The sequence below is a fragment of the Glycine max genome, chromosome 12 (genome assembly GCF_000004515.6).
Source record: "Glycine max cultivar Williams 82 chromosome 12, Glycine_max_v4.0, whole genome shotgun sequence".
In the NCBI taxonomy this organism is placed as follows: Eukaryota; Viridiplantae; Streptophyta; class Magnoliopsida; order Fabales; family Fabaceae; genus Glycine; species Glycine max.
Window position 1 is genome coordinate 3,958,004 of NC_038248.2, and position 21,709 is coordinate 3,979,712.

A 21,709-nucleotide genomic window follows, 5' to 3' on the forward strand; every position below is an offset into this window, starting at 1 on the left:
TGTGTTTAGTAAGAAGCTTGTAAGTTAGTTTCATCAAATAATTTTATTTGGTTTACAATTTTATTTTACTAGTTTTTAGCTTATTTTTGTAAGTTATTTCAAATAACTTAATAAACATAAATTAGCTCATATAACTAGGGGTGTGAAAAACTAGTTTGGTAAAAAAACCAAATCGAATTGGTAAAAAAACTTTGCTGTAACACTGAAGTATTGGCAATCAGGAGGAACTCTGATGGTGTTACCGTTAATGTCAAGAGCTTAAATCAAGTTGAAACTTTGGAATTTGATAAGATAATAATTTCTGGTTCATTTCCATTAAAATATGGAAGAACTTACAGATCATTGACTTCAACTTGCATAGGTATGTAGAATTCTTACTGCTCCATATTTATGTAAGGTATTTTTTTATCCAGCTTGAAACCTGATTAAACAAGTCTTGTGGCAGACTGTGAAACAGAAGTAATGGATGCAAGTGACCTTGAAAAGGATTTGTTCAGCAAAGTAGAGACAAATGACTACTACACCACTGTTTTAAAGATTAAAGGGCTAGAACATTTGCCTGTTGGATTCTATTATTTTAGTGAATATATGGAAGATCCTAGCACAATGGGACATCCAGTTGCAATGCAGAGATTTTATTCTGACACTAATATATTCTTATTATGGTCCTACGGCAACTCTGTTGATATTAAGGAACCGACAGTCATGGAGCTTGTAATCAAGACAATAGAAGCCATTGGGGGAGAGGTTGAGCATGTCATTCTTCAGCGTGCTTTATGTATTTTCCTCATGTTGGCAGCCAAGGTATTTCATTTAAAAAAAAAAATATTTTACTCTTTGCCAAGTAATGACTCTAAATGTTGAAGCTTTAATGCAGATATGAAAGATGGTTTTTATGAAAAGTTGGAATCTGAGCTTCAAGGTTCAAGGAATACTTATTATGTAGGCGGACTTATGGCATTTGAGCTCACAGAGAGAAATTCATCTTATGCCATGGCTTTGATCTGCAAGAACTTTGCATATAGGAATGATTTTCCAATATTTCCTTACACCAAGGTAATTTGTCATCCGTGTATATTTTGACATCTCATTGATTTGAAAAGCCTAGCTTTTATCGATTTTAGATAGTCATGTTTCCCAAATAGACCTACACTTAATAGAAGCATGTTTTATGCAGAATTTGTTTCCCTTGCAAGCTTTGTGCCAGAAAAAGAATCGTAGAGAATTAGGTGAATTGCCAGAAGTGCAATTTCCTAATTTGCCTACTTTGAATAGCTACTTAACGCACTGGGGAACTCATCCAATCACTCAAAACAGGGCTCTTTATACTTGGATTAATGAAGAAGGGACTCCAGTATGCCAAAGGACCTATGGAGAACTATATTTTAATTCTTCTTGCATTGCTCATAAGCTCCTAACAAGCCAAAAGCCAGTTATCAAGCCCGGTGACAAGGTTCTCCTGATCTATGTCCCTGGTTTGGATTTTATTGATGCCTTCTTTGGATGCCTAAGAGCTAAAGTCATACCAGTCCCCATTCTTCCTCCAGATCCCATGCAAAGAAATGGACAAGCACTAATTCGAATTGAAAACGTTGCCAAGTCATGTAACATTGTGGCAATTTTATCAACTGTAGCTTATCACTCAGCAGTCCGTGCAGGTTCGTTGAAAAATTTAATCTCATTAACTGAAAAAAATGGGAAATCCTCAGCTCGGTGGCCGAATCTTCCATGGTTGCACACTGGTACATGGGTCAAGAACTCCAAAAGTATGATTCTGGAACATCTTGACAAACAATGTGAACCTCAGCCAGGTGATATATGTTTCTTGCAATTTACCTCAGGTTCAACTAGTGATGCCAAAGGAGTCATGATTACTCATGGTGGGCTAATTCACAATGTAAAGTTCATGCGAACAAGATACAAGAGCACCTCAAGGACAACGCTAGTAAGCTGGCTCCCTCAGTATCATGACATGGGGCTGATTGGGGGACTTTTTACATCTCTTGTTAGTGGTGGATCTGCAGTTTTATTTTCACCGATGACATTTATCAAGAAACCACTCTTATGGCTTGAAACTATTAGCAAGTATCAAGCAACTCATAGCGCTGGACCCAACTTTGCCTTTGAGTTACTGATTCAAAGATTGGAGTCTGACAAGGATAAGCTTCAGAATTTAGACCTCTCATCCTTGACTTTTCTTATGGTTGCTGCTGAACCAGTGAGACAGAAGACCATGAAAAGATTTATTGAGCTAACCAGTCCTTTTGGCTTATCTGAAAAGGTGATGGCTCCTGGATATGGCTTAGCAGAAAATTGTGTGTTTGTCAGCTGTGCATTTGGAGAAGGTAAGCCAATCATTGTTGATTGGCAGGGAAGAATTTGTTGTGGATATGTTAATCACAAGGATGCGGATGTTGACATTAGAATAGTTGATCCAGAGACTTGTGAAGAGCTTCAAGAAGATGGAAAGGAGGGAGAGATCTGGATTAGTAGTCCAAGTGCAGGCATAGGATACTGGGGAAGGGAAGAATTGAGTCAAAAAACTTTCAGGAATGAACTTCATAATCATCCTGGACGTAGCTACACAAGAACTGGAGACTTGGGACGAATAATAGATCAGAAGTTATTCATCACTGGAAGGATCAAGGATCTTATCATTGTTGCTGGAAGAAATATTTACTCGGCAGATGTTGAAAAGACAGTTGAGACTTCATCAGAATTTCTTCGTCCTGGTTGCTGTGCTGTCATTGGAGTCCCTGAGGAAATTTTATCAGCAAAGGGGATTTCCACTCCAGATGGCTCTGATCAGGTTGGCTTGGTTGTGATTGCAGAAGTAAGGGATGGAAAGCCAGTCAGCAAAGATTTGATTGAGAAAATTAAGACTCGTGTGGTAGAAGAACATGGAGTCAATGTTGCTTCTGTCAAGTTGATCAAGCCTAGAACCATCAGCAAAACAACATCAGGAAAAATCAAGAGATTTGAATGTGTCAAACAGTTCACAGATGAAACACTGAACTTGGTACCACAAGGTTCAAAAACTATTTTGACAAAGAAGTCTTTGTTAAGGCCATTCACTACAGGAGCATGGGGAGAAGAAAAAAGACCAGGGACACAGCAAGTAAGAAGTATACTTGCACCTAGGAAAAGGATCAGTAAGAATGAAATTGTAGAGTTCTTGAAAGGGCTTATTTCTGAGCAGACGGGAATCCCAATCAACGACATCTCAGTCACAGACAACCTGACATCCTATGGAATTGACTCAATTGGTGTGGTTAAAGCAACTCAAAAACTGTCAGATTTCTTAGGAACTCCAGTTGCAGCTATAGATGTTTTCACTGCATCCTGAATTCTAGAATTGGCTAACTTCTCTAAGGATCTCCTATCAAAGTCTCAGCCTCAACTTTCAAGCAATCTGCCCAACATTCCAGAAGCTGAGAGTGATTCTACTGAATTCATTGTGGAGGTATCCAAGTCTCGCCAATTTGGTATCCATGTACTTCAACTCCTGGCACTCATTTATGTTTCTATCATGCTGATATCTCCTGCATACCTATCTATTACTAGTTATCTAAATTTCATCCTAAGTGCCAGTAAATGGATAGATGGATTTCCCTGGTTAAATTACTTAATTTCCCTGACTTTTGCACCTCTTGCTTGGATTCTTTGTATTGCTTCTACTTGCATTTGCATTTCATTATTTGGAAGCTCTTTCTTGGGGCCAAACTATGCCCTTACCTCTGAAATCTCCATCTACTCAATGGATTTTGTTAAGTGGTGGGCACTATATAAGGCCCAAGAAATTTCTTCTAAAATTCTGGCTATACACCTCAGAGGAACAGTGCTTCTAAATTACTGGTTTGAGATGCTGGGTGCAAGGATTGGATCCTCAGTTTTACTTGATACAGTTGACATCACTGACCCATCTATGGTGTCAATTGGAGATGAAGTTGTCATTTCTGAAGGTGTTTTGGTTCAAAGCCACGAGGTAAAGAATGGAATTTTAAGTTTCCATCCTATTAGGATTGGCAAATGTTCTTCCATTGGACCTTATGCTGTTATCCAAAAAGGAAGTGTTATTGGAGAAGGTGTTGAGGTACAGGCCCTGCGGAAGGTTGGACAAGACCAACATGTGTTCAAACCTGCAAAGCTTAATAATGATAACAAGAAATGTTATGTACAAGTAAGGCAATGCTTACAAAAATATTTTATATATTATGAACATATATTTTTAGGTTTTTTTTTATACCTGACATTCTGACTGTCTTTCTCTCTCCACACACACACACAAACCATGGAGTTTGTTTGATTTTTGAGGTTCCATTATACTGCTATTACTATTGAGGCATTTTCGTCCTTTGTTGCTCTATATTTCATCATTTCACATAAATAACTCCTGTAGTCACTTTGTCTTTCTGCTCAAACATTGTCTGAGCATCTGATTTTGAAGTTTAGGAATTTATAATATATTTCTCTAATTTTTAGGGGGAACTGAAAGTCATGGTCATGCATGTCTACATCTACAATATAAATTAAATACATACAACAATCGAAGCTAGAACTATTAACTAATACCTTTCCATTTTATCTCAGAATGCAGAACTACTCATTACCAGCAAAACTCAATATGATATTATCTACCACTTTATGGGAATCTATCTTGTTGGCTTTCTCAGCTCCCTTGCTGCAGTCATTGCCTACTTCTTATATATTTGGTTCTCCAAGCAACCTCCATCACCCCAACACTTCACCTTTGTTTGCATATGTGGGGCCTTCCATTGGATACCCTTTACAATCTTTACATATGCTACCATGTTTTCTGAAGTCTCATCAAACCCCATCATCTTTGCCATTTCATTTACCAGCGCCTACTTGCTTCATGGTTTCATACTCATCATTCTCACCACTGCTTTTACTCGTCTCCTCAAAACTTGTCAAAAGAAAACCCAATTTAAAACCCAGCTTCAATGCCAAATGATAACTTCCTGCCACCTTAGATGTGCAAAACTTCTCTCAGGAACAGAAGCCTTCTGCATATATCTACGCCTTTTGGGTGCAAAAATTGGCAAGCATTGTTCCATTAGAGCCATCAACCGAGTTTCAAATCCAGAGTTAATGTCTATTGGTGATGGTGTCCATCTTGGAGATTTTAGCTGTGTAATTACAGGCTTTCATTCTTCAAGTGGATATGTTAGTGGAGAAGTTGAGGTTCAGGACAATTCGGTTATTGGTAGTCAAAGTCTAATCCTCCCTGGTTCTCTAGTCCAAAAGAATGTGATTCTTGGTGCACTTTCAGTTGCTCCAATGAATTCTACACTTCAAGAGGGTGGTGTCTACATTGGATCACAGTCCCAAGTTGTCATAAGGAACTCAGTGAAGAATGCTTATGATGAAGGGATAGAAGAGATGGACATGGTAAGCAAGAAAAGAGTTGGTAATTTGGCTGCAGCACTGCACAAAAATGACTCACAGAAAGTGACCTTGACCAGAACATGGTATCAGACCTTCTCCGCACTCTTCACTCAGCCACTGCTACAAACAGTGTTACCTCATATGGTGTTAGGTTTAGCAGTTTTTGCTCCCTTGAACTGTGTTGTTTACCTAAAGAGTGCCAAGAATCTTCCAATATACTGGTTGCTTCCCTTGTTTTGGATTCACTCGGGAGCCTTAGCCGCATTGGCGTGTGTGATAGCAAAATGGATTCTTGCAGGAAAGAAAAAGGCAGGTGAAGCAGTGCCTATATGGAGTCAAAGGATCACATTGGACAGCACATGGCAGGCCATTAGAACCTTAGTTGGAGACTATTTTATGGACATGACAAGTGGATCATTTTGGTTTGTGCTGTGGATGAAGTTGATGGGTGCAAAAGTGGATATGGAACATGCAGTTTATGTAGATAGCATGGGGGCCTTATTGAACCCTGAAATGGTGAAGATTGAGAGAGGGGGTTGTGTGGGGAGAGAAGCCTTGCTCTTTGGACATGTATATGAAGGGGAAGGAGGAATGGTGAAGTTTGGAGAGATCAAAATTGGAGAATATGGGTTTGCAGGGAGTAGAGCTGTGGCGATGCCAGGTGTGCAAATAGAGAGTGAGGGCAATCTTAGTGCTTTGTCACTTGCCATGAAGGAAGAAATCATTAGATCAAGGTGACAAATATTAGTAGTGCTAGCTTGTCATTTGTGCAATGACAAATGCACTCTTTCTAGGTCTTGCAATGAACAACTAGCTAGCTTTTTTACTAGAAGCTGAGTCATTATGAGTTACATTTAGGATCTTGTATAATTAAATAATATGCATCATGCAGTGAAATTCCTCTAGAATTTCACGTGTATTTCTCACTGTATACTCATAAAAGAATAAATATTTAACAAGCATGCTGAAGAAAGCATTATGTACATCAGAGAATAAATGAAAATAAAAACAGAAAACCAGTAGGCATAATATTTGAGCATGCATTGCAAAATAATTCTTGCCTAAACTAACAAATCAACTTAACCTACCTTACATTTGCATGAGAATCAACATCTGCGGGTATATATAATTCTTGCAGGGTGTTCTGCAAACAATCTATATTTTTTGGGAAGGTAGGGGCAGGGATTGCCTAAAAGCTCCACCACTATCCTGGGGCGCACTATGATAATCAATATTTATAATTTTGAAGAGAAAAAAGTCAGAAAACTTACAAATTACAATTGATTTTGTGTGATCCCATGAAAATAAACAAGTGAAAAATAGTGACTCATGACTTTCCTTTACAAGCTTACAATATGAATAGGAATGTTCAGAGATAGGCCTTCAATAAGGGCATTCACTGCCAGGAATTTCCATTGTATAAGAAAAACATATTGCAGCAAAGAGTAAGTCCATATTACATTAAATATTGGATAACTGTAAAAAAAATTAGAAAATGTCACTGTATAATCATTTTTCTCCACGTTAAAACTGTAAGCGTTGATATCTGATGATTCATTTGATAGATAAATTGGATGTGGCTGTCCCGGATACAATGGATAAATAGATCCAATCATGGGCCCAATTTTCAGTCAAATTGGTTTGAATGGATCGCTCAAGAGTGTTTGTAGCTGTTGTGGACATGAATAAGAGGCAAAGGGTGGGAGATAACTAGCCGCAGACTCCTTTTAGAGTAGGAGAATTTTGGCTGAAATGATTCCTATCATTACAGTCCTACAAACGTGGATCAAACGTCAGGTGTACACATAAACACCCTTATTGCAAAACAGATAGAAATATCCTAACTGAATTTAAAAGATTTTACTCTAGAGAATAAAACGTGACTTAATAGGATATCCATACAAAGCCAATCAGCCAAGTAGGAAATCTCCCATGTAATAAAAAAAATGATTTTCTAATTCTTTTCAATCTGTCTGATTTTCAATTTATTCAGTTATTGAATTTTTGGATCGATTTTTTTATTGACATTAAATTGAATTGTTTTATGAACACCATTGGTTAAGGTACAAGCATGGCATGGCAGGAGTGTGACGAAGTGGCCCACCCTAAATGATTGGAGGTGAACCATCTTTACGGGGTTTTGCTTCCAATAATGAAAGGCCACGTGTCTGGTCATAGACGCCGCCAACATCCCTACGAGGATGTCTGCCTGACACGTGCCAGACTGTCAAACCTCGGAATAGTAGTGTCCATCTTCGTGACATTGTCACTGTGCCTTCATCCCAATTTTGCCCTCTCTTGTCTTTTGCTCTTTAACACTTATCTTAAATATCTTCCTTGTAGTTCTTACAATAACAAGAGGTTCACGTTGTCAACTTCATTTCAAATTTCAGTGCAAAAACACAGTAATTTTGCCATTTCTTACCCTGTCTCACTCCTACCAGTCAATCTGCTTCGAGGGGTTTTCCAAAATGCTTAGGAAGCTTCAACAGAGATAGTGACAAAAAAAAAACACATTAAAGTAAAGGGTTCTTTTGTCATTAATTCCTCTCTTCTTTTCTATTCTACTGCTCTAATACAATGGCCATTAAGAAAGCTCTAATCCTTGTGATCTTCATTTTCCTTGTTTCATTGCCATTTCTTCAATCCTCTACTTCAAGTGAGCTCAACAAAATCACTCTTCATTTCTTCTTCCGCTTGTATTAATTGTAGTAAAAACCATTGCTTGATACATACCTACTTACAGGTCGTATATATCAAACAAACATGGCAGGAACCGGGTCCATAGCAACAAACAAAGAGGTATATATATGATATAATACATAAAATCGTTAAATTTTATTTGGGTCTTTTTTTTTTATCTTTTGGTAATATGGTGTTGATTTACCCACTTACATATGGGGTTTTACTTTTAGGTTGCAAGATTTGGGAATGAAGCTGCTTCTGCTGGCATAGTAGAAGACTCGGCAAGAGAAGTCCCTACGGGACCTGACCCCCTTCATCACAACAACCACCCTATAGGCCATTGAATTTCCTTCCTTAAAAAACTCTCTCTCTCTCTCTCTCTCTCTCTCTCTCTCACTCTATATATATATATATATATTTCAATTAATGGTTCAATGTCATATCATGTATTCAGTGCTTACGGTTTTGTAATTCACGGGTCATATCTTCTGCAATGTGCTTACTTTTGTACATAATCAGAAACGATTATACCTGGGATCGGTATATTTGTTTTTAATATTATTGTTTGCAATTCATTTTGTTTTCCATTCTGTTCATCGTTTATGTTTATGAAAGAAAAGAATATGAAGCATCTATTGCCTCTTTATCTTTTTAGCTATTGTATGATAGACTCAAATAGTACTCCAAAGAAGACAAAAACGACCATTTTTTGCCGTTTGCAAACAATGCAAAGGACTCCTGCAAATTGGTACAGTTGCGGTTCCTTTTTTTTCGCTTTAGTATTTCAAGTTTAGCCATTAGTCAAGTTGTTACAATTTCCATTGGATATGAATGGGAAATCGAGTATATTGAATTGGGGCAATTTTATTTGATACTACAAAATAAGTGTTGCTTGAAAAAGATTTTGCTAGCTACTTCTGAAGTGAAAAAATCTTAGACTCTTTTCAACTAACATAAAAGTCGTCGTTTTCATCCTATTAATATCAAGATCCATATATTACGTAAACCATCCGATATATTCACAAGAATATCATGAAACTAGCTTTCTTAATATGACATGCTTTTATATAAAAAAATCAAATTCAAAAAGGAAAAGCAAGTGTGTATTACTTGGACTAACCATTAATTATGAATATTGAATTTTGATATAAAAATTACATCTAATTCTAATAACAGGTTATATTATTTAACAAAATTTTCTGTGATAATAATTACAATTAAGCTTTTTAAATGGCATAAGCATGCTTGGTAGGTATAATTAAATTGTTTAGACATTTTTTCACCCTATTTCGGGGTGGGCAGAGAAAAGAAGAAAGAGATAGAGAAAAGAAGAAAAAAGATAGAGAGAGAAAGTGATAGATATAATAAGTGATATGATCAAAAGAAGATGAGGAGGAAGTGAAATGGAAGAGAAAATAGATAGCTGATAAGTTTTTTCATTTTTTTTCCATTTAGATAACCTGATTTTATGAGCATAACTCTCTGTAGTACCAGGTTTTTGGCACAACATACATCAATTTGACTTGAAAATTAGCCAAAAGACCCTTGAGGGCATGTAGTGAGGTCTTTTGTCCCGATTTAGACTCTAACACACCCCATGTGAGCATGTATTAATATGATGGTAATCTAATTGCATTTAAGAAAATAATATCCTCTTAAAAAGTTTTAAATAGTACTCAACTTATCATATCCTTTTTGCTTATCAAATTAAATACACTAACAAGATATCAATAGGACTGCTGATGATCATTGATCTTAGATATAACAATAGATATATTATGACTTTACATCTCACGTTGAGATGCAATTATTAATTAGGAATGATAATGATCATTGACCTTGGATATAACAATTGATATATTATGATTCTAGATCTCACGTTGAGATACAATTACTAATTAGGACGAATAATAATCATTGATCTTGGATATAACAATAGATTTTTTTATGATTTTATATCTCACGTTGAGATGTAAATTAACACTAACCAACTTAAGTTGGTAATTGCTGCAAACCGTATGGTTAGCAACTCCTCATCTATAAATACCAAGACTCTCTTCACAAGCAACAATTTTCTTCTACTCACATATATTGTTACTTTGTCAAAATCTGATATGATTATATTTAAGTATTAAGAGTGTGTACATATTTCCCCCACCATTTTTTATCATACTCCATTATATCCAACAATCACTAGGGGTGTGTTTGAATTATAGTTACTTCCAACTGAAATATATCAAAATTATAAGCCACTGGAAAATTAAGTGTAGGTCAACATTTTTTTACTACAATTAACCAAACTGTACAATAACTTCCAAGGGGGACACAATATAGAGAAAGTTCGATCAACATATTAATTCTCTCAGTTGTGTGCTTTTGACACTAACTAGTGAAAGGGTATGAAGGGATGCTTTGGGGTAAGTACTAAAAATCTCAAGACCCTACTTTCAACACAAACTACTGATCAAAGGGTTCGATTGGGGACAAGAACTAAACAAAATCTCAGAACCTTGTAACCAGCTAAACCATGTATTTTAGTTGTTGATATTTTAATATGCCCTAAGTGATTGACAGTAATAATCAATTTTTAATCTGTACTAAGTGTTTCTCACAGTAATAATCAATTTATTTTAACCGTTCCTTACAACACTTCTACTCATCTCTCTATAAGGGATAAATGGATACAGTAAACAGTCAGCGCATAGACTATAGCATTGCTGTGAAAGACAATAATATGAACTACAACTGGTAGGACATATAATAGTGCAAATAGTGTTTAACTGCTTTGTATCATGTTAAATTCTAAGTTAAAGCTTTCAAAAAGAGTAATTATAACTATTTCCGGGAGGAGCTCTTGATTGTATTTAGTAACTTAGATACCTCTGTCCAATTTTATTTTATTTTAAATAGCCTCTATCCAATTGTTGCTCTCACAAAATTAAGTACTTATGAACAATAGATGAAAACCAATAAATATTTATATTAAAATTCTAAACTTATAAGCGGAGAGCTAAGAGTTGGAGATAAATATTTTTGGAGATATTTAAATTAGCTTTTTGGGCCACCTATATATCACTTCATGAACATGTAATATCTAGTTTGCATAACATCATATCAACGAAGATCTTTATTCGAATGACTAAAAATGATTCATTTGCAAAATAGTAACGAATAAATGATAGTGCAACACCTGTTTCCTATTCTCTATCCAGCGCGGCACTCAAGCACTCAACACACCAGTCGTTAAATCCCATCAATCCACACAATAAGAAAGTGAAAGAAGATAAAATAATCTCTTTGTGATATTCAAATATCCGTAGTTCTAGATCCAAACTATCTTTTACTATCAGTAATCAATTTATCATTGTACAGCAACTCCTCATAGAATAAAAACTACAATACCCATTACAATGAAAGCTAATTTGTCGTTTACATAAAAATATTTACTGTGAAAAGTGTGATTCTTTTTTTTTTATTGACACAATTAACAAATTATGACATATATCAAGATATTTTTTTAATGCTTGAACTCTTTTTTATGCTTATATCACGATATATAACCTTGTAAACATCCATACCCTTGTGGAAATGTTTTTTTTTTGTCATTTTCACTTTATTTAAAAGCATTTATCAACTATTAACGAAAATAATTTTTCATCAAATTCTAAATTAATCAAATCTCTTTATTCTCATGAGTTGGAGGATTAAAAAAAATATGATTTTCAATTTTTTGTGACATTTTGCTAATAGACGTGGCTTTACCTCATTCAAAAGAAAAATTTCCAAAATTGTGACTTTTACTAAAAATGCGTGGCTTCATACGAACCTGTGTACGTGGAATCAAATCAAACAGTCTCACATCGCAAGTAAGCAACTTCAAAAAACATAGAGGTGTATGAGAAAAAATAAAATAAAAGCAAAAACACGAAAACGCCATAATGTGGAGACAAAAAAATATCATAAAAATAAAAAGACAAAAATATCTGAATATCCCGTGTGCAAAGGGAAAGAGAAAAATATCTTTCCACTACCTAATAATAAATACCCATTGATTAGCAATGATTATTTACCTTTGGGTCCTAAGATACTTTAGAAATATCTCCAAGACTCCAACCGTGCTTCAAATATCAAGCACTTTTTTGTAGTACTTTCACTTTCACTTTTTTTTTCCAGTTTTTAGTTGAGTAGCCGGAGTTCTCCCCTTGCGCCGCCGCACCAATGTCGACCACAACTGTATCCGGCGGCGACCCTCCTTCTCGCGGTTTTGATACGCCGACGCTGGACCGGGAGGCGGCGGCGCTGCTCCACGCGATCTCCGAGCATGGCGGGTACGCGTACGTGAGCATGGCGGTGCTGGCTTCCGGCGGCGACATTCGCGCGGCGGAGGCGGCTCGGGAGATGGCGTGGGAGCAGCTGCACTCGGGTCCGTGGCACTCGGTGCTGCCGGTGTGGCGCGACGCCTACTCCATGGCGTGCCTCCACGTGGCGCGCCACCACTACGGCAACGGTGAGTTCTTGGACGCACTTAGGGTTTTGGATTTGGGAATCATCATGGGAGGCACGCTCCTCCGCAAGGATTTGGACTCCGCCATCGAGAAAGTGTCGGAACAAACACGGAGGAGCGTTAGGGTTTCTGATTTGGGGAACTCCGAACACCGACTCGTCGATCGCGAATTTGATATGGCAGAGGTGAGGTCCTTTCCTCTTTGTTCTCTTCTATCGTCCTTTTTATTCAGCATTTACGAAATCTCAATCGCGAAGTTTCATTAAGTAACTAAATATCCATGCCAGTGTTAGTACTAATGTTGGAATATGTTGATTTGTGTAATGGCTGCATTTGATTTTGTTGTATATATGGCTGTTCTGCTCTGACGTTTATGTTATAGCTTTTTACACTGTAGGTGCTCCAACTTTTACCTGTGAAGTCTCTTTCTACGAAACTTGTGGTGAAGAAATCGGCGCTGTCCTTGGAGAAATTCCTGAAGGATCATTACCTGTCTGGCTGCCCGGTTATTATCAGTGATTGTATGTCTCACTGGCCAGCCAAGATGAAATGGAATGACGAAGATTACTTGCTGAGAGTTGCCGGAGACCGTACAGTTCCAGTTGAGGTAATATGTCTGATTGATCGATATTTCTATGATTGTAAAGGAAGGAAGGCACGAGATGAAGGTTTTGAGATTGGATGTTTGTTTGATTTTCTTCCTTCTACAGAGAAAAAGTTGATGGCTGGTTGAAGACTTTTTAATCATTATTTGTGATTAACTTATCTCACATTAATTAACAATTACCAAACCGTGACTTAACTCACTCCTGGGGAATATATGTGTAGTAGCTTCTGGATTCAAAGCTAAATTATGAAATTTAAGATGTTTGCTAGTAACAACTTTCTTACAGGAGTTTGGGAAGCTTATTGGGCAGTGTCAGTGGGAAGAAAGGTCGAGATGTATGAATGAATGAAGAGAAGAATTTTGAGATTTTGAGAATTTGAGAGTAAAATTTAAGCAAAACGGAAAGGGGTCCACCTTGGGTAGTTATTGGCAAACACAATCTTGATGCACTTAAGTTATACTGATGATGGAATTGTCTTTTAATTGCAACTTATATCTTGTCCTCTCTTTGTAAACTATATTTCCTGAATTTATATCTACAGGCAACCAAAGTTGGTCATCAACTCATCAGCTAGGAAATCATTCACCTGGAATAAAGTTTAGTGCAGTTTATTTGCATTGATAGTAATCTTTTCAAATCTGTTTTGTTTTATAGGCCTAAAAATGCCCTATGTAGAAATCCTAGAACCTTTTACCTGTCATGCATCTAACAAGTGAGTAAATTTTATTTTGGTTGCAACAGTTTGTGAGTGAAGACTTCTCCCTCCCTCCCTTCCTCCTTTTACTCTGATGTTCTGTGGTAGATTCTTTTTTTTCCACTAAGTCATTAAAACTGAAAAATAGGTCATGAGACAAAAGTTGAATAAATTTATGATTTGGGTGAAGTGAATGTCCATTGCAGTTCCTCATGTCTTTACATTGTGACATGTATGTTACATCTAGTACCATTTGTATTTATGTTGCATTTACCTCATGTAGCCTTTTTCTGTCATGGCAAGGCTGTTGGAAGTTGTTTAGCAGTATACAGAAAATCCCTTCACACACACTCACAGGGAAAACAGGGTGGAGTGGAACTTTGTATGTATTATATATATTTTTTAATTTTTCCAGGTTGGGAAAAACTATTTATGTACTGAGTGGAAGCAAGAGCTAATTACTTTTTCAGAGTTTCTTCAGCGGATAAAGTCTGATAGCTGTTCTCCTGGTGGTCCTACATATCTTGCTCAGCATCCATTATTTGATCAGGTATTTACAATTTAGATTTATGTTGTCTCCAAATCAACTTTTTTCATTTTTAGTGTGCAAGTGCAGGACTTGTACTGCTTTCAGTTTCTGATATTATTGAGATGGCAGATAAATGAGCTTCGGAAAGATATCTTTATTCCTGACTATTGTTTTACTGGTGGAGGGGAGCTACGATCTCTCAATGCTTGGTTTGGTCCAGCAGGAACAGTAACACCGTTACACCATGATCCACATCATAACATACTAGCTCAGGTAACTCAGCTGTACAGAACAGGGCTGTCTTTTACAACCTCAATCAACTCCCCTCCCCCACCACAAACACAAAGAATTCATTTTATGTACCACTAGCTGTTAGTTATTGCCCTCATCTTTTGAGTACTGTGACTCCAACATTTTGCAGTCCTATTACCGAGCCAATAGCTGGCATGGCACTGTTGGTGGTATTCGAGTAATAGACAAAATATGAAGTTCAAATGTACTTATGGTTTATTTTAAGATTAATATATGAGGATGACATTGTTGTTTATATTATATCCTTTGTTATTTTAAATTGTCTAGAAGATGTTGCGTATCTTACACTATTGTTTCAGAAAACTGTCTATATTATGTCATACTAATAGCCTTAGCTGTATCATGCAAAGGATTATTGTGCACCATGGAATAATCTATTTGACTGTGAGACCATTTTCATACTTCCAGGTTGTTGGAAAGAAATACATTAGGCTATACTCTTCGTCTTTATCTGAGGAACTTTCCCCCCACTCTGGTACCATGCTCCACAACTCCAGCCAGGTAATTAGTTTTTTGTACTGTTTGATGGAAGAACTTGTGCTGTCTACTTGTGTCTTTGCTTGGAAGCATAATGCTGACACTGCATCCCATCTAAGTGGCCAATGAGCTCTAGAAGTGTTTCATTAATGTAGCATTTTTTCTGTCTTAATGTTATGCCCTCTGTTACTTAGTGTATGTCTAGGCTTTTTTATCCTTTTGCGAGCTACAGATTGCCCAGGCAGCCAAGTGAACTAGTATTCAAACTTCTATAACTAATCTAAAAGATTCCATCTTAGATCTGTTATGACTCGAGAATAAGTTAGTTGTGATGAAAATGATTCTTGGTGCAATGCTTGTTATTGTCGAGACTAGCTGCCAACAGAATGTAGAATTCAGAAAAATATAATTGTTGTATAAATAATAAAATACAATTTTTTTGCGGTTTACATACAGTGTGTGATAGGTTTATGGATTTGCAATGTTGCAAAGTGGAAACATACATTATAGGGGGTGTTGATTCTGGGTTTTAGCATTCCTACAATTTCATTCGGACGGCACAAATTGTGCCATCCATTCTCTTATTTGTTTGATATATATTTATTATTGCTTTTGATGTTTTGAAATCTGTCTCCATGTTGATTAGAAATTTCTTTTGTCTGAAGGTTGATTTAGATGATATGGATGAAAAGAAGTTTCCGAAGGTGCAAGACTTGGAATTTGTAGACTGTATTTTAGAGGAAGGCGAAATGTTATATATCCCGCCAAAATGGTGGCACTATGTGCGGTCTTTGACTACCAGTTTTTCGGTTAGCTTTTGGTGGAGTGAGGGTGAAAGTTCGGATGCATCCTAATGTTATAGTATCATATCATCTTGATGTCTACATTTCATTCTTTCTTAATGGAGAACTGAGCGTGTTCTAAGTAACATTGCTAATATCTATGTGAAAGTTCATTTTACGACCCAGTGACAGTATAATTCTCGTGCATAAACATCATTTTTGGCACTCGTTGTCATTACACATGCGCACTTCCTTTAATTACTTACTGATCATATGGGTTTGTGAAAGTGAAACGCAGTACCAAACAGTAAACTAATTTTATACTCTTTTTTGGAATTAAATAATTAAACAATACTATACATTTCAGTTAATCATACTAAAATATTCAAGCTTCCACATGCGTAGCTACGTTTCATCTGACTAGGTTGTTTTCTTTACCACTAGAGTTCTTCCTCGTTTTGATAAACATCACACTGCAAATATGACGGATTCTAGGGTGGGAAAGTGAAACATCTTTCCCACCGTGGGAAAGAATTTTACACTGTTGGATCTTATTTTTAAAGTAAGTTCTAAGATTTTTTTCTACATTCTTCTTTTTCCTTTTCTCTTTTTCTGAAATTACCCTTCAACATCAATAATTGTTATTAGCTACTAAATCATCGGGTTTCTTTTCACATTGCCTGGTTATAGTAATTAGAAAAAATATTTCAATATTAAGCCTTGGTCTTTATCAACAAGGCAGTTATTAAGCACTCATCTGTATCCGTATGGTTAGATCGAGTGAAATTGAGAGCCTTGGTCTTTATCCAAAATGATTCTTAATACGTTTTTTTTGTTCTGAACTACATGAAATTGAGAGCATTCATAATGTCAGATCGAGTGACAAGTATAATTTTATTTAACAACAATTCTTTGCACTTCTGAATCTTTATCTATTCAAGCACTTAAAATTGAAGATGCAATAGATTAAATCACTTTGAACTATTATTAATTATCACATACATTTGGCTAGTTACAGACTTAAAATGAGTGAGTCTAAAGTAAAAGAAAATGTGCATATAAAACTTATTCCAACTCTTACTTAGGCTGCAGACTTGTACCTGCAAAGAACCTTACACCTCAAGACCCTATCCTGAACATAAAACCCCGGCATCACCATGATCTTAACTCTGCTTGGACCTTGTGACCTCGGACACATATCTTCCATGTACTGAGGGTCAAAGGTTTTATTCTCTTCGACCCTTAAAATTCCCAATGGTGGATTGAAAGAAAAGGCAAGCAAATGTAGCAGCCACATGCACTTAGCTGCCACAAAGAAAGCTTGAAGGAGCTGTTCAGGCCAAGGCCTTGTCCATTTTAGACTAGTGTTGATACAACTCATTTTCTGATCACAGAACTTGCTAAACTCTTCACTGTAATATTTTGTTCCCTTTCTCAGTACCTCACTCCAGCTCAAATTCCTGAGGGCAACGAATGAGGAGAATTGTGCTTGACGATCCTGCTGTGGGTCTAGGAATTTTGAGCAACCGTTCTTTTGGAAAACACAATTCTCAAAGTCTTGGTAGAGAAACTGGTTTATAAAAGCTTCAAAATGGTATAGAACTGCCTTTGAGTACTTGGAATTCAGAGACAACTTATATGGTTGGAGAAGCAAGTTCAAGTTTTCTGTCAAAGAATGATCAGTTTCTTCAATGTGGTTTATAAGGGTCTTACAGAACTGCTTCACTGATAATCTGGACTCTGACACTATCTGCAAGAATCCTTCTACCATTACTTCCTCACTCACAGGCATCAAATTTTCTCCATTCCCTTCAAATGATTTCCCTCTCTGAGGAAGACTACTTAGTTGGTCACAAGGTTGAGAATCCCTTGTCTGCATGGCTTGCTTCAAAGCTTTCTTCAGCTCTTCGCAGTAACTCTCCAAGTACTCCAGCTTCTGTTTAAGCTCCCCCAATGAACTCCTCATTTCAGAAACTTCCATTAAGGCCACATCTCGGTTCTCGTTTGCTTCCACCAGCTCTTTCTTTAGTGTCTCAATTGACATTATACCCAAGTCCTTAAGAACCTGAGAAACATCCTCAGATTCTGCTCTATTAGGGGAATTCTCATTCTTATGTTTCTTCTTTAACCTAGGAAACAACCAAGAAATCACTCCCTTGCTTTTGGGTTGGGATTGGAGAGACGAGTGGGAATCCGTGACAGGGACAACAATGTTGGAGCTCTTGCTGTTTCTTGCATTCTCAAATTCACTGGTTAAGGTGGCAGGGTTACATTTGTTGCAGGACGATGCGGACTTGAAATCCTCCATACTGTTTCTCCTCCTACACTTGAAGAAGTCGTCATTTGCAGGCGATGTTTGAAGAACAGTAATTTGATTTGCACTAGAGCCAGTCACAGATTTCGTATCTTCAGTGGGGCATATGTGAGATTCAAGGTTAGCAAAACCAGCATATAGTCCCTTTCTTGAACTTGATTTTCCCTTGTAATATGCTACAATGTTTTCTACGCTGTTTCCTCCTTCTAGCACACTCCCATCCCAACTTTCTGATACTGTTAAGCTTTTCATGGAATTTTGAGTGTACCCCACCATAGAGTCATCTTCATAGCTCTGTCAATATTTCTCAAATTTAGAAACTTATTATCAATCAAATTTGAAAAAGAAAAAAATAATAATAAAAGGAGAGGGGGGAACTTGCAGTTGCAGCCACAAAATTGGAGGAAACTGAAAATGATAAAGTGATAAAAAAAAAACATTAAATTGTTCTTCAAATTAAAGAATTAGTCAGATAATAAATGTCATAGTTGCAGGATTCAGTTCAGTTGACTTAATGAACCTTAAGAGTTCCATGATGCAGAATTTAAAGCAAAAATCCTAAAATGTTCAAAAAAGTCAAAACTCTCCTTCACGGTCGGTTTTTCCTCAAGATTTTAAAAAAAAAAATGAGGAGTAACGTTTAAGGATGTAACAGCGATAATAATGACATCTACCCATCTACCTAACCACCTATAAAGAAAGGAGCAGTTTCATAATTCCTTTCAATTGTAGTAATAAATAGAAGCGTTCAAGGGAAAGGGGAACAACACAATCACTTGCATATTCCACAAATTCAAGTGTCTTAAATTTGGTCCTTATCATGATCAACAGGAACAGTAAATTCAAACATAATCCAGCAACAGTACTCTGTTTCTTCGAACAAAATAGCTGCTTTGATACGAATTGGACATATTTTAGGATATCCAATTCATCAAAATAACTAAAAAACAAAAATTTCAATCCAAAATTCATGGAAAAATTGCAATACTCACAGGTGTGAAAACAGGGTAATCTTGAGCAGAGAAGTGTGAAACAGGGCCCGAAGCAGGGGAAGGGGATGGGAATCTAGCATTGGCTGGGCTATTTCCTCGCATTAAAGCCGCATGAAGAGCTCTTAGCTCCACAGCTTTGGCTATGGCGGCTTGAATTTCCTGCCTCGTAATTTCAGGGTTGCCATTGTTGCTATCCTTGTAGTCTTTGGAAACCTGTGCTGAAGTTGCTGTTGTTGCAGCCATGAAACAGAACAGAGTGGAACATGTAAATTTTGAGAAGATAAATATATAGGCACTAGATGAAATAAGAAACTTATTTTTTTTTATATGGGCGAGAAGAACAAAGGGGGTGACCAAGTGGTATTTTAATGGTTGGATTTGATTTGAAGGCTATATCTAAAGTAGAACCTTGGAGAGCCAGAAATAGAAACAGGGATAGAGAGGGGCACCCTTAGTCCAACTAATTTTGTTTTTATTCTCATAGGAAAAATTTAATGGGGTGAGGACATGTGATGATGTGAAAAAGAAGAGAGAAAGAGAGAAGGAATTTTAACTCTTACATGGTTGTAACACAGCAGTTTGTTGCTAATTTACCAATTTGCCCACATATTCCAAAAATTACCAAAAATTCAGCATTAGGTGGTGGTACCACTGTTTCACATGATTGCTTTAGTACGAACATGAGAAGTTCCATGCCACTATCTTCCACTTTCATATATGTGGTCAACCATTTCTGCTTTCAACTTAGAGATATTTTGAACTAGATGTTGCTTTAATGCTAATTCATACTTCGTGTGTAATCATCACAGTTAATGACACGAGTATGGAACTTCGTTCACAAAGGCATCAATTGACCTTGGTGGCTTTTTCTTTTCCATGATGAGAAGTGTTCTTATGTGATAAGGTAATGTTAGATCCCACTTGTTACTTTCATCTACCCATTTTATTACATGTGTATATGTCCTTGTTTATCAATTTCTTCCTTAAATGGTTGGCCATACTTTGTTTGGAGTATAAGACCTATTAGAGAAAGTTCCTTCTCTTGAATCAAATGCCTAATGCACAAAACTGTAGCTTTAACCGTTGATGGAAGTTTAAGAGCTAAACCTGTTCTGCTAAGTAAGGTCGTTGGGAAAATTCATATGAGGAAGCCCACTTGTTAAATTTATTGGTTTAAGCGCAAATTGGACATTTTGAAAGCTTATTACTTACTCCAACTGGAAAAGTAAACTTCTTTTTTTTTTCTTTTGCAAATCCCTAACGTGCAATTATGTTGGTTGAGGTCCATATTCTTCAAACAAAATAAAAAAAATTGAAGATCAATTATATTGAGGCGTGAAAGGTGCAGTTTCTTTTGGGAAAAAGGGGAAAGCAAAATAACCAAAACGTTCTAAAAGCTTGACACTTCACAGACATTGAATCATAAATTTGAGACAGAGTGTCACAGTGGGGATCAAGTGATCAAGTGGGCATTGGGAAACATTTTTTAAATGACAAAAAAGCCCGTCTCATGCCATATATGAATATTAGTCCCCAAAGGGTATTTTTGAAAACGGGGAATCTTTATTTATTATTCAGTCTAGTATCCTTTACATAAGTGCAACTATAATTTCATATAGGACAGTGGAATCTTTGGGGGATATTGACCCTAATATTATATGGTTTGAAAAGATAATAATTAAATATAGTATGTAAACATAGTTAATTATGCTGTGTTTATCGTTTTTATTTTTAGTTTTACTTTTGGTATCGTCAATTTTTATATTGATGCAAGTTACAACAGTTCAGGGGTTGCTTCAAGAGTAAATTAAGTGTCCGTGGTAACAGGACAATGCACTTATAACTTTATAAGTGCATCAACTAAATGAAGGTGGATAACCAATTTCATGAAATAAGATCTAATTTATGTCAGGTTATTATTAAGTTCAGAACCTACGAATTTTTTTTATAAGGAGTTCAGTCTTATTCATGTATAAGTCACAATTTTGTGGAAAGGACTCACCTACAAAATTTAGTAAGATTAGTTAGAGCACCACATGAAAAAATGTCTCTTCTCATTTAACTGATTGCGTTGGCACACGATGCCTGAATTAAATTATGATATTATCATCTATATTGGGAGCATAAATTTAAGCTCAAGCATGTCAAAAGAATATAACTAAATCATATTAGGTAGTTTAGCCAACTCATTATGACATGTGATTGGTTTTGACAACAGAAGAAAATTTAATAAGATGAAAAGAGAAAAGAGGATAAGAAAGAATCGTCTTAAACAAAAGAATAAAACAGAAAATAGCCAAAAAAAAAGAGAGAAAGAAATTTAATTAAACAATTGAACAAAGCTATGTAATCCTTTAACATATAGTGCCTTACACTATCTAGAGGCCAAATGCTTATTCTTTC

The 21,709-nt window shown here is 36.3% G+C and overlaps 5 protein-coding genes across 5 annotated transcripts; 4 read left to right on the plus strand and 1 right to left on the minus strand.

The window, feature by feature from the left end:
* Window positions 1–656: 656 nt before the first annotated feature.
* On the plus strand, window positions 657–3,349 carry LOC102664475 (long-chain-fatty-acid--AMP ligase FadD28). The gene is made up of 3 exons (XM_026124557.2): window positions 657–804; window positions 878–1,056; window positions 1,178–3,349. The coding sequence occupies exons 1-3, from the start codon at window positions 777–779 to the stop codon at window positions 3,344–3,346; spliced, it is 2,376 nt and encodes a 791-aa protein (XP_025980342.1). The 5' UTR covers window positions 657–776; the 3' UTR covers window positions 3,347–3,349.
* Window positions 3,349–6,387, plus strand: LOC112997640 (uncharacterized). The gene is made up of 2 exons (XM_026124558.2): window positions 3,349–4,180; window positions 4,591–6,387. The coding sequence occupies exons 1-2, from the start codon at window positions 3,530–3,532 to the stop codon at window positions 6,145–6,147; spliced, it is 2,208 nt and encodes a 735-aa protein (XP_025980343.1). The 5' UTR covers window positions 3,349–3,529; the 3' UTR covers window positions 6,148–6,387.
* A 1,580-nt stretch (window positions 6,388–7,967) lies between these two features.
* On the plus strand, window positions 7,968–8,679 carry LOC100809315 (CLE13 protein). Its single transcript, NM_001369340.1, has 3 exons — window positions 7,968–8,068; window positions 8,156–8,211; window positions 8,325–8,679. The coding sequence occupies exons 1-3, from the start codon at window positions 7,990–7,992 to the stop codon at window positions 8,436–8,438; spliced, it is 249 nt and encodes an 82-aa protein (NP_001356269.1). The 5' UTR covers window positions 7,968–7,989; the 3' UTR covers window positions 8,439–8,679.
* Window positions 8,680–12,155: 3,476 nt separating this feature from the next.
* Window positions 12,156–16,185, plus strand: LOC100813075 (lysine-specific demethylase JMJ30). Its single transcript, XM_003539346.3, has 6 exons — window positions 12,156–12,783; window positions 12,996–13,205; window positions 14,316–14,450; window positions 14,559–14,702; window positions 15,150–15,242; window positions 15,884–16,185. Exons 1-6 carry the CDS (start codon window positions 12,313–12,315, stop codon window positions 16,070–16,072), a joined length of 1,242 nt encoding a protein of 413 aa, XP_003539394.1. The 5' UTR covers window positions 12,156–12,312; the 3' UTR covers window positions 16,073–16,185.
* A 777-nt stretch (window positions 16,186–16,962) lies between these two features.
* On the minus strand, window positions 16,963–19,824 carry LOC100814681 (IRK-interacting protein). The gene is made up of 2 exons (XM_003539349.5): window positions 19,307–19,824; window positions 16,963–18,608 (listed from the first exon to the last, which is right to left on the minus strand). The coding sequence occupies exons 1-2, from the start codon at window positions 19,547–19,549 to the stop codon at window positions 17,082–17,084; spliced, it is 1,770 nt and encodes a 589-aa protein (XP_003539397.1). The 5' UTR covers window positions 19,550–19,824; the 3' UTR covers window positions 16,963–17,081.
* Between the last annotated feature and the right edge of the window lie 1,885 nt (window positions 19,825–21,709).

Excerpts from the sequence above, each read along its gene's own strand:
- LOC102664475 (XM_026124557.2), top strand. The coding sequence starts at position 777 with ATGTATTTTCCTCATGTTGGCAGCCAAG. Across the intron at positions 805-877 it reads TCCTCATGTTGGCAGCCAAG|ATATGAAAGATGGTTTTTAT; the intron begins GTATTTCATTTA and ends GCTTTAATGCAG. Across the intron at positions 1,057-1,177 it reads CAATATTTCCTTACACCAAG|AATTTGTTTCCCTTGCAAGC; the intron begins GTAATTTGTCAT and ends TGTTTTATGCAG.
- LOC112997640 (XM_026124558.2), top strand. The coding sequence starts at position 3,530 with ATGCTGATATCTCCTGCATACCTATCTATTACTAGTTATCTAAATTTC. Across the intron at positions 4,181-4,590 it reads ACAAGAAATGTTATGTACAA|AATGCAGAACTACTCATTAC; the intron begins GTAAGGCAATGC and ends ATTTTATCTCAG.
- LOC100809315 (NM_001369340.1), top strand. The coding sequence starts at position 7,990 with ATGGCCATTAAGAAAGCTCTAATCCTTGTGATCTTCATTTTCCTTGTT. Across the intron at positions 8,069-8,155 it reads TCTTCAATCCTCTACTTCAA|GTCGTATATATCAAACAAAC; the intron begins GTGAGCTCAACA and ends ACCTACTTACAG. Across the intron at positions 8,212-8,324 it reads CCATAGCAACAAACAAAGAG|GTTGCAAGATTTGGGAATGA; the intron begins GTATATATATGA and ends TTTTACTTTTAG.
- LOC100813075 (XM_003539346.3), top strand. The coding sequence starts at position 12,313 with ATGTCGACCACAACTGTATCCGGCGGCGACCCTCCTTCTCGCGGTTTT. Across the intron at positions 12,784-12,995 it reads GCGAATTTGATATGGCAGAG|GTGCTCCAACTTTTACCTGT; the intron begins GTGAGGTCCTTT and ends TTTACACTGTAG. Across the intron at positions 15,243-15,883 it reads TGCTCCACAACTCCAGCCAG|GTTGATTTAGATGATATGGA; the intron begins GTAATTAGTTTT and ends TTTTGTCTGAAG.
- LOC100814681 (XM_003539349.5), bottom strand. The coding sequence starts at position 19,549 with ATGGCTGCAACAACAGCAACTTCAGCACAGGTTTCCAAAGACTACAAG. Across the intron at positions 18,609-19,306 it reads ATTACCCTGTTTTCACACCT|AGCTATGAAGATGACTCTAT; the intron begins GTGAGTATTGCA and ends AAATATTGACAG.